Source organism: Grammomys surdaster, unplaced genomic scaffold (assembly GCF_004785775.1).
Source record: "Grammomys surdaster isolate TR1022 unplaced genomic scaffold, NIH_TR_1.0 213, whole genome shotgun sequence".
NCBI classification, from domain to species: Eukaryota; Metazoa; Chordata; class Mammalia; order Rodentia; family Muridae; genus Grammomys; species Grammomys surdaster.
In genome coordinates this window covers 1,754,586-1,765,340 of record NW_021604658.1, presented here as the reverse complement: position 1 = coordinate 1,765,340, position 10,755 = coordinate 1,754,586, and the positions used below count along the sequence as shown (strand labels likewise).

At 36.4% G+C, this 10,755-nt stretch overlaps 1 protein-coding gene across 1 annotated transcript in view; it reads left to right on the top strand.

Moving 5' to 3' along the window:
• Nucleotides 1-10,755, top strand: part of Usp32 (ubiquitin specific peptidase 32) — a 141,254-nt gene that overhangs the window by 102,206 nt on the left and 28,293 nt on the right. Inside the window, exons 17-24 of the mRNA XM_028772406.1 lie at nt 806-960; nt 2,214-2,295; nt 3,678-3,752; nt 5,525-5,663; nt 5,884-5,989; nt 7,353-7,526; nt 9,301-9,475; nt 9,901-10,052. Of these exons, the coding sequence (XP_028628239.1) occupies nt 806-960; nt 2,214-2,295; nt 3,678-3,752; nt 5,525-5,663; nt 5,884-5,989; nt 7,353-7,526; nt 9,301-9,475; nt 9,901-10,052 (1,058 nt within the window). The remainder of the gene's footprint in view (nt 1-805; nt 961-2,213; nt 2,296-3,677; nt 3,753-5,524; nt 5,664-5,883; nt 5,990-7,352; nt 7,527-9,300; nt 9,476-9,900; nt 10,053-10,755) is intronic.

Genomic DNA, 10,755 nt, shown 5'->3' with positions numbered 1-10,755 from the left:
AATAAATAAATAAATAAATAAATAAATAAATAAATAAATAAATAAATTTATTTTTAAAATCTGGCCATATATAACCTGTACCAATTTCTTATATGTATGATCGCTGCCATGTAATTGGGCCACTCAATGACAGAAAGTGATGGGATTAGTAATTCTGAATTTTAAAATCTAGATTAAGTGAACTCAGCTAACTGTGGAGTTCAAATTCCATTCTATTTCAGCCACTCTCACTCTTCATTTTATTTTATGTTCCACTTCTGAGCATTAAACCCAGGTCCTTTACACATGCTAAGCAAGCATTTTACTTCCTGAGCTAAATCCCCAGCCCCCTCCCAATTCTTAAGTAGAATTCTCTTTTATTTTGCTACTGAGTATGACCAGATTGAGGACAACCATATATTGATATCAATTTTTTATCAGCATGGATTCTTGGGATCCAACTATGTCAGTTATTTAAATCTCTATGCTATTATTTTTATTCTTCCAGAATTGAAGGTTTAAGATACTTGGGTCTCTTATTTTCCCAAACAGCCCCACTTTGGTTTTTTTTGAGACAGGGTCAGACTGACCTTTATGTAGCTGAGGATGACTCTGACCTTGATTCTTTTATCTGGGATTACATGCCCATCCATGTTCAAGTGTTTCATAGTATTCTTCATTTATAAAATTATTAAATCTATACTTCTTATTTCTATTATTTCCTAAATTACTACAGTCACCATTGCTGAGGCCAATGTTTTATGTTTGTTTGTCTATTTGTTTTTTATGTCTCCCTTTTCCCTTATGGTGATAATTATAACTATAGGAAATGTACCCTCTCCAAATGCGCCTCTAAAGCGGGTGTTAGCCTATACAGGCTGTTTTAGTAGAATGCAAACCATCAAGGAAATTCATGAATATCTGTCTCAAAGGCTTCGCATTAAAGAGGAAGATATGCGACTGTGGCTATACAATAGTGAGGTAAGCTTCTCAGAGTCATGAAAATCTGATGTTAAGTCATGGTGGGGATATAGTCCAGTGGTAGAGCATTTGTCCACTATATACTAGGTTCTGGGTTTTAAAAAGAGTTAAATCATATTTCATAAATATGATAGTTTGTATGTAGTAGTTATGTTAAATACTATGTCTGGGGTATCAGTGAAAATTTAGACTTTTAAGTTGTGCATATATACATGCAAACATTTGTCTCCTGAGATCATGAGAGGTGATCAACATGAGCTGTATCATCTTGTAAAGATTGTTGTTGCATTATAAAGTAAGAGCAGATTGATTTTACATTGTGTTTTACCTGCGTGTATGTCTGCTACATACCTAGTGCCAACAGAAGCCAGAAGAGAGGGTCAGATTCTCTAGAGTTATAGAGGGTTGTGAACCATTATATGGGTGCAGGGAATGGAACTCCTGTAATTTGTAAAGAAAAACAAGTGCTCTTAACCACTGAGCCAAATCTTTAGCCCAGACTTTTGTTTGTTTGTTTGTTTTTAACCTAACTAGATTTCTTTTTAGATTTATTTTGAAGTTACTTATATACATTAAAAATACAAAGTACATAGTAAAAGTTCTTCATTTCCATCCCTGACCTTTGTCTTCCTTAGAGACAATGCTATCAAATGCTTTTATGTTTTTCCCAGTCTTTCATTATTGGTTGTACTCTGAAGCTAGTTCAGAAGTACAGTTTTCCCCAGTTCACTGTTCCCTAGAACATTCATTCTTATGTCTGTTTAGTCACCATTGAGAAGCATACTCTTACAGTAATTAAGGGAACAGTTTGTGGGACCAGGAAAGAAAAATGTAGGTAACAATAGGTAAATTCAGTTGCAAGTTACAAAGTTACATTGCCAGGAATTAAATTCTGACTTTGCCACTTTGTGTGGCTGAGGCAAGTCACTTAATACTCTATACCCATGTTTTCACTGAAAGGTGAAATGAAGATTTCCTTCCTGCAAGTTCTATACTCTCAGTGAACTTTAGTTCAGTCTTTGATGACCTATCTACTCTTTCCACAAATTATATATAATTTTGTTTCAACAACATGAGAACATTTGTAAAATGGTAGAACACATTATCATTCCTTCACTTTGGCACCTAAGCTATAGATTTGAACAACTAAATATCTATAACATGAATTGTGTATGTGCAAAGGAATAGTAATTGTCATTCATTTTTATTATTGGATTTGTTTCAAAATAACAAAAACATTCCCCCCTCTACAGAACTACCTGACTCTTCTGGATGATGAGGATCATAGATTGGAATATTTGAAAATCCAAGATGAGCAGCACCTGGTAATTGAAGGTACAAAATGGAAATGTGCATCTGTATTAGATTGGGAAAGCAGTTGTGGTCACAGTACTGTATGTGGGGGAGGGTTCGGCTTAGGGATTTTTGGTGGGTTGGGTTTGGTGTTTTGGTTTGATATTTATTTACTTATTTTTGTATTTTTGAGATAGAGTAGCTCAGGCTGGCCTTGAACTTCACAGAGTAGATGAGGAAAACTTTTGATTTCTCAACCTCTTGCCTCTGCCTCCCAAATGATGGCATAGAGTTTTAGTTTAGGGTAAGACTAAAGAATTACTCACTAGAAATCCCATCTTAAATTTTTTCTCAGGATAGTTAGCATATTTTTTATGTTAAAGTAGACCCACTGAACTTCTAGTATCTCGTACCTACTAGATTTTTTTTTCAAAAGAAGAATGGTCTGTCTATTTGTAGCCTTAGGCTGACCAAGGAAAGAAAATGTGAGTGGCAACAGGTAAATTCAGTTGCAGGTTATAAAGTTTTATAAAATTTTCAGGCTACCACTTTGAGTTTGAGTGAATATACCAATATTTTCCTCCCAATAGAGAGATTGAACCTAGGATCTCATGGATGTGAGATAACTATGTTATGTTCTCAGCTCCTCTGGTAGACTTTCATTATCCATCAGCACTGGCCCCTGACCAACAGTGTAGTTTCCACATTCAGCCATAATTTACACATGGGCACATTCATTTTGTTGAAATTGTGGTATTCTTTCCCATAACATCTCATGAAAACACTGCTAGGTGCATGTAATCAAATTAATGGATTACCTCAATCAATAATTGTAAGTTTAATGAAAAGGTTTTCTTATTTCTGATGTTTTAAGTTTAGGAAGTTTTACTATATCTAAGCTTGATTACTTTTGTGGATGGTTAAATATAATTTTACTTTAGATTGGCAATTGAATTAGTACCTTATAACTTTAAGGTGCCCAGAAGAAAGAGTAGAAATGAACAAACTATAATAATATGTATGTGTGAAGATGCCATGATAAAATCCACTACTTTGTATACTAACCTGAAAAAAAAATCAATGAAATAAAGAAAGTAATGATATAGCTCAGTTAGTAGAGTGCTTGCATAGCATGCATGAGTTTTATTACTGCACCACATAAAACCAGCCGTAGTGGTGTGTACCAGTAATCCCAGCACTCAAGAAGTGGAGTCTGGTTAACTTTGGCTACACATAACAAGTTTGAAACCAGCCTGGGCTACATGAAACACTCAAAATATTAAAAGACTAGTTTCAGAGCTAGTTACTAAAATATACTTGATTTTTTTTTAAATTCTGATTTAGCAATAACTTTTATAACATAGAACTTGAGTGAATATTAATTGTATGACAGTAAGTTAATACATTCCAATCTGTCTTTCTAGTTCGCAACAAAGATATGAGTTGGCCTGAAGAAATGTCCTTTATAGCAAACAGTAGCAAAATAGATAGACATAAAGGTAAGTCAGTATATTATTTTTACAGTCTTACTTGTTGTAGTTGGAGATATTCTCACTATGTTATCTAGGCTGTGCTTAAACACTTGATCTTCCTCCTGCCTCTGAGAAGCTAAGATTACAGGTGTTTGCCACCATACCTGGCTTAGAGACAGTTCTAAACTTACTCTTTTTTGTTCTTGTTGAGTAAACTGTCAAGTTATTTTTCAGATATCTTTCTAACTCTGCAAATAAATAATTTATATGCCAGATGATATACTTTTGGTGGTGATATACTTTGAAACAGCATTCTAGACCAGCCTGGGCTCAAAGAAGACACTGTCTCAAAACAAAATTATTAAGAGCCAGGAAGGTATCTCCGATGATAAAATGCTTAGCATACAAGTGTGAGGATCAAAAGTTAAATCATTAGCGCCCATGTAAAAATTCAGGCACTGTAGTATACATTTATAATCTCAGCAGTCGGGAGACAGAAATAGGATCCTGGCCAGGCAGCCCAGCCAATTAGTGAGCATAATTTCTATGACCCTGTCATAGAAAGTAAGATGGAGATGCTATTGAGGAAGAAACCCATATCAACCTCTGGTCTTCTAGTACCACATATGTATGCATACAAATAATTATTCACATATTTTTTTGTTGATTTCTTTCATAACAGTGACTGGTAGGAAATGTTAAGGTAGACATGACCAAATTATGTTGTATTAAATATATGAAATTCAAAAAGAATAACTTTTTTAATTTTAATTTTTTACTTTATGTGTATGGGTATTTTGAATGCAAGTATGTCTGTGCACCACAGGTGTATCTGGTACCCTCAAGGTTCAACATGAGTAGATCCTTGAGTCTGCAGTTACAGACAGTTGTGAACCTCTGCATGGGTGCTGAGAATCGAAACCAGGTCCTCTGGAAGAGCAGCAAGTGCTCTTAACTACTGGACCACCCCTCACAGGATAAGTTAAGTAGGTAGGTTGGTAGGTAGGTAGGTAGGTAGGTAGGTAGGTAGGTAGTTGTTTTTGTTGTTGTTGTTGTGTTTTGTTTTGTTTTGAGACAGGGTTTCTCTGTGTATCCCTTGCTGTCCTGAAACTCACTGTGTATGTCAGACTGACCTTGAACTCAGAGATTAGAGATTAGCCTGGCTCCATCTCCTAAGTGCTGGGATTAAGGCATGCACAATCACTGCCTGGCTTTTTTTTTTTTTAATAAAGTGTTTTAAATTTCTTTTTCTTTTTAAAATCTAAGATTTTACTATGTGGCCCAGAGTACATGATTTTTCCAGTGCAGCCTTCCTAGTACTAGGATCACAGGTGTGTTTTGTTGTCTTAAACAGGATCTCCTATTGAACTCCTAATCCTCTTGCTTCCACCTCCCAAGTATTGGGATTATGCATGTGTGCTACCATGACTAGCATGAGATGCCAGCAGCCACAACAATAAAAAACATTTCTAGGTTACAAATGAGCAAGGATCATCATGCTTGTCAAAGACACTCCAAGAAAAACTTATATAAAAGACCCTGATTCGAGATTAGCACTATTTATCTGACTAAAAGAATTTTTTAAATCACCATGTTGAAAGTGTGGTAACACATGCCTATAATGCCAGTACATGGAAGGTTAATGCAGGAGGTTTCCTAGTTTGAGACCAGCTTCTGCTATTCAGTAAGTCTCTGTCAAAAAAAGAAGAAGAAAAACCAGAATAACTAAATTGAATACAAATAACCATTCTACAGAATATTACTATTGCTAGGCTTTTGTCTCGTATTATTTGTTGCAGTTCCCACAGAAAAGGGTGCCACAGGTCTGAGTAACCTGGGAAACACATGCTTCATGAACTCAAGCATCCAGTGTGTTAGTAACACACAACCACTGACACAGTACTTTATCTCAGGGAGACATCTTTATGAACTCAACAGGTAATCTTTTGACCCACTGGCAGTTTACCTTCTGTAGCTTTGATCTGAAATCTAATATTGCTTAAATCTCCTCTTCCTTTAACTTTAAGGAGGAAATGTTATGCCATTGCCTTATCAAATATGAAATAGGGGCCTATCTCTTGATAGGTAGTTTTTGTGCACACATGATTGTGAATTATGGAGAAATCTTTGACAACAAATTTTTCTCTCAAACTTCTAGGACAAATCCCATTGGTATGAAAGGCCATATGGCTAAATGCTATGGCGATTTGGTGCAGGAACTTTGGAGTGGAACTCAGAAGAATGTTGCCCCCTTAAAGCTTCGGGTAAGCACAATAAAATACTATGAAAATGTGTAATTCTTTAATAGTTCTTTTATTACATTTTCTCTATTTAGCTTTTTTAATAATTATTTTTAATCTTTCACTAAGTGTAGCCTAGATACCCAATGTTTGTATATGTTCAAGTAAATACTGATGTGTTTGTAGTTAACAGGAAGAAAAGACCAAAGAAATAGTCCTTCTCTGAGATTACTATTTTACAAACTTACCAACTGCTTTATTTGTATGAAGAGTAAACCCTTTTGGTACTCTTTGGCTACTAGCATTGCTAAGTTGTTTGTAAATCTTTTTGGTTTTTCGAGACAGGGTTTCTCTGTGTAGCCCTGGCTGTCCTGGAACTCACTCTGTAGACCAGGCTAGCCTCAAACTCAGAAATCCGCCTGCCTCTGCCTTCCAAGTGCTGGGATTAAAGGCGTGCGCCACCACTGCCTGGCGTGTTTGTAAATCTTGAAAGTTAAACACTATGCTCCTAGACCTCTAACAGTAAAAGCTAAGATAAAACAAGACAAGAGTAGGTAAATAGAAGAAAACATTTATATAGACTAAGAAATCTTCCAACCTGGTCTACAGAGTGAGTTCCAGGACAGCCAGGACTACACACAGAAACCCTGTCTCGGAAAAAAAAAAAAAAGTTTTCAGTGTAAGGAATTGCCATCTTACTATTTATATAAATACAAATTCATAAGTATAAATTAAATATCTGTGTGAATGAAGAGCTGTTTGCTTCAATAGTGTCTTAGGGTTTTATTGCTGTGATATAAATTAAATATCTATGTAAATAAAGAGCTATTTGCTTCATTGATGTCTTAGGGTTTTATTGCTGTGCTGAGGCATGACCACAACAACTCTTACGACAGAAAACTTTAATTGGGGCTAGTTTACAGTTTAGAGGTTTAGTCCATTATCATTATGGTTGGAAGCATAGAGACAGACATAGTGCTGGTGAAGGAGCTGAGAGCTCTACATCCGTATCCATAGGCAGCAGGGAGAGAGAGCAACATTGGGCCTGGCTTGAGCTTCTGAAACCTCAAAGCCCACCCCCAGTGACACATTTTCTCCAACAAGGCCACACTCCATAATAGTGCCACTCCCTATGGGTTTATGGGGACCATTTTCATTCAGACCACCACAGATGGTATCATTGGCCAAAATCCCTCTTATTTTTCTGGTCACTTGAGATTAAGAGTAAACTCTCATCTAGAACTTGTTTGTTGAAATAGAGGAAGACTAAATATTGTGCCATTTATTTTCTTTCTGATGCTTGTCTGTGATTGAATTATATATGGAACATGCTCATTCCAAATTTTATAGGATAGGAAATAGTGACAGTTACTCTTCATTTTTATAGTGGACCATAGCAAAATATGCTCCCAGGTTTAATGGGTTCCAGCAGCAAGACTCCCAAGAACTTCTGGCTTTCCTCTTGGATGGTCTTCATGAAGATCTCAACCGAGTCCACGAGAAACCATATGTGGAACTAAAAGACAGTGATGGCCGACCCGACTGGGAAGTAGCTGCAGAGGTTTGTTCACTTTGAATGTCTTTTGTTGTTTTTAAAAAGTCTTGTGTTCCGCCTACTTAGCTGGGCAACTCTTTTTCTTTTTCTTTTTTCTTTTCTTTCTTTCTTTTTTTTTTTTAAATTCCTTTGAGTGGGTAAGCTGGGCAGTGTGTATGTACACAGGCAATATAGAGGCTAGAGATTAATGTTGGATATCTTACCTATGTCCCACCTTATTTTGGAGATGGTGTCTCTCATTGAACTTCACTGCTTTGGCAGATGGGCTAGCCAGCAGGCTCCAGGAATCCCCTATCTGTACTTCCTAGCACTGTTGTTATAGGTATGCACCAAAACCCTAGGTTAACATGGAGTCTGTTTTTTGTTGGCCAACTATTCCTGAGTGTGTGCCTGCCCTGGGATGTGGTTAACATACCCAGTGTCAATCCATTCAAGATAACTAGTTTTGACACTTCTAGTAGTTATCAGCTGCAAATAGCTTTTTGATTGGGGGTTGGATTGTATGCCCTCTTCCCCTTCTCTGTTTTAGGATGTTATCTGATTTGAACTAGGGCAGGTCTTGTATGTACAGTCAAATTTTCTGTGACTTTTTATATGCATCTAGCCCTGTTGTGTCTGGAAAACACTGGGGTTTTTTGTTGTTGTTATTGTTGTTGTTGGTTTTAGTTCATCTTTCACCTCTTGAATCTTGTAATCTTCCTGCCCCATCTTCCTCATAGATCCCAGAGTCTTGAGGAGATGGATGTGATAAAGGCATCCTATTTAGTAATGAGCTCTCCAGAGTCTCTTACTCTAAGCATGTTGTCTAATTATGAATCTCTGTCTTAATTCTCACCTACAAGAAGCTTCTCTGACAAGGGTTCAGTAAGACACTGATCTATGGGTATACCAGTATATTGGTAGGAGTCATTTTGCTATATTCACTTAACAGAAAATTATAAGTTTTCCTGTAGGGCCTATGACCTATCTTGTCTCAGATTCTTAGCCCCATTAACAGTGTCAAGTATGAGTTCCATCTTATGGAGCAGGCCTTCTGTCCAATAAAAGGTAATTGGTTACTCCTAATTCGTTTGTCCCACTATTGTATAAGTTGGTCTATCTTACAGATGGGTCACTATTGTAGCTCACAAGGTTCATAGCTGAGTAAGATTAGTGTTTACTCTTCCTGTAGCTTTTATAGTGCCTTCTAACACTGTAAACACAAGTCAGTAAAGGTAAAACTTAATAGTTAAGAACCAGCTCAATTTCTCTATGTTCAGTGACATAAGAATATGCTATCTCCAACAACAGGGTCTTACCATCAGGTTGTGGAGGGTGACCAATAATAGTAGCAGTAACGTGTAATGTTTGGGGGAATCTATAGGATAAACTTTGGCCAACAATTCGAAAAGCTATAACATGTTTCCTAGAATTTATTTAGTTTTATTTGGTGATATATGATATGTAATTGGAGCTGTCTATGAAGCCCTGACTGTCCTGGAACTTGCTATGTAGACCAGGCTGGCCTCAAACTCAGAGATCTGCTTGTTCTGCCTCCAGAGTGCTAGGATTAAAGATTAGAATTAAAACCAGCCATGCTCTGCTTGGTTTTGAGTTTCTTATAAAAGCAATAAATGCAATGTTCTGACCACAAATATATGTGGCACAATTTAAATTTGAACAAGAGTGTTCTGTGATTAGAGTTTAAATCCAGTATACGTATTCAGTATTTTTAGATTGTATTGAAAGGCTTATCTTTTGAATTTTGAAAATAAAATTGTATGATTCTTTTCCTTGATAGGCCTGGGACAACCATCTAAGGAGAAATAGATCAATTGTTGTGGACTTGTTCCATGGTCAGCTAAGATCCCAAGTCAAATGCAAGACATGCGGGCATATAAGTGTCCGATTCGACCCTTTTAATTTTTTGTCTTTACCACTACCAATGGACAGTTACATGCACTTAGAAATAACAGGTAGGTCACAGAGTTCTGAAACACTGATTCATTTTCTTTATTTGGTAGCCTAAATTCATAGTTATGTGTTTCAATGAATTTTCATAAACGTGAGAAGTGATCATGTTAATAATCCACATTGAGGCACTATTTCAGGTTTGAAAGGTTTGGAGGCTGTTGCTATGATCATTAATGCTTTTCTTAAATTCGAGACATGAAAGAAACTTTGGAAAGCTTGTAAAGCCAATCAGATTTCTTTATCAGATAAACATAAAAAAAATTCTTGTATTACTCAGTATTATTCCTAAGTTTTATTTTAGTATTTATGTAAAAAAAAATTGTAAGCTTGAATGTTTGCTATTTGCAAGTCAGATTTATCCATTATGTAAGACTTCTATTCTATTGTAACCTGTGTTTTACTAATAAAAGGTCTTTTTCTTTACTAGTAATTAAATTAGATGGTACTACCCCCATACGATATGGACTAAGACTGAATATGGATGAAAAGTACACAGGTTTGAAAAAGCAGCTGAGTGATCTCTGTGGACTTAAATCAGAACAAATCCTTTTTGCAGAAGTGCATAGTTCTAACATAAAGGTAATATCAATTGCTCTTTCTAGGAAATCTGATTTTATTCTTCAAAGATAGATTTCTCAATGATTTCAGTTATTATGTTAATATCATAGTCAATATTCTGTTGCTTGGCTTCCATAGTCCACATTAACCTCAGCACCACTGTCTTCCATGTTCCTACTAGTATGGCCCATTACGCCCTGCATAAAATGGTCAACTGCTTTCCTAATCAAGAGTCTACATTCCACCAACAAGCAGCATGGTCAGGCTCTACGCCCTGGTACCAGCTTCTGTCTTAGTCAATGTTTTGTTTTGAAGAGACACCATGCCACACAGTAAATCTTTTTTTTTTTGAGCCTTGTTTACAGTTTCAGAGGTTTAGTCCGTTATTATCCTGGCAGGGAGCATGGTGGCATGGAAGCAGATATGTTGCTTGAAGAAGTAGCTACAACATAATCAAGAGGCAGCAAGACGAGAGAGTAACAATGGGCCTGGCTTGGGCTTTTGAAACCTCAAAACCCACCTCTAGTAACCCACTCAGAAATCCGCCTGCCTCTGCCTCCCAAGTGCTGGGATTAGTCATTATTCTTTAAACAATTGTCTTTACAACTATTTACATCACATTTTTTTTCCATTAAGTATTAGGTAATGGTAATTTAAATGTGAAGTGCATAAGCTCTATGCAATACTATTCCATTTTATAATGGACTTGCATCTACAGATAGTG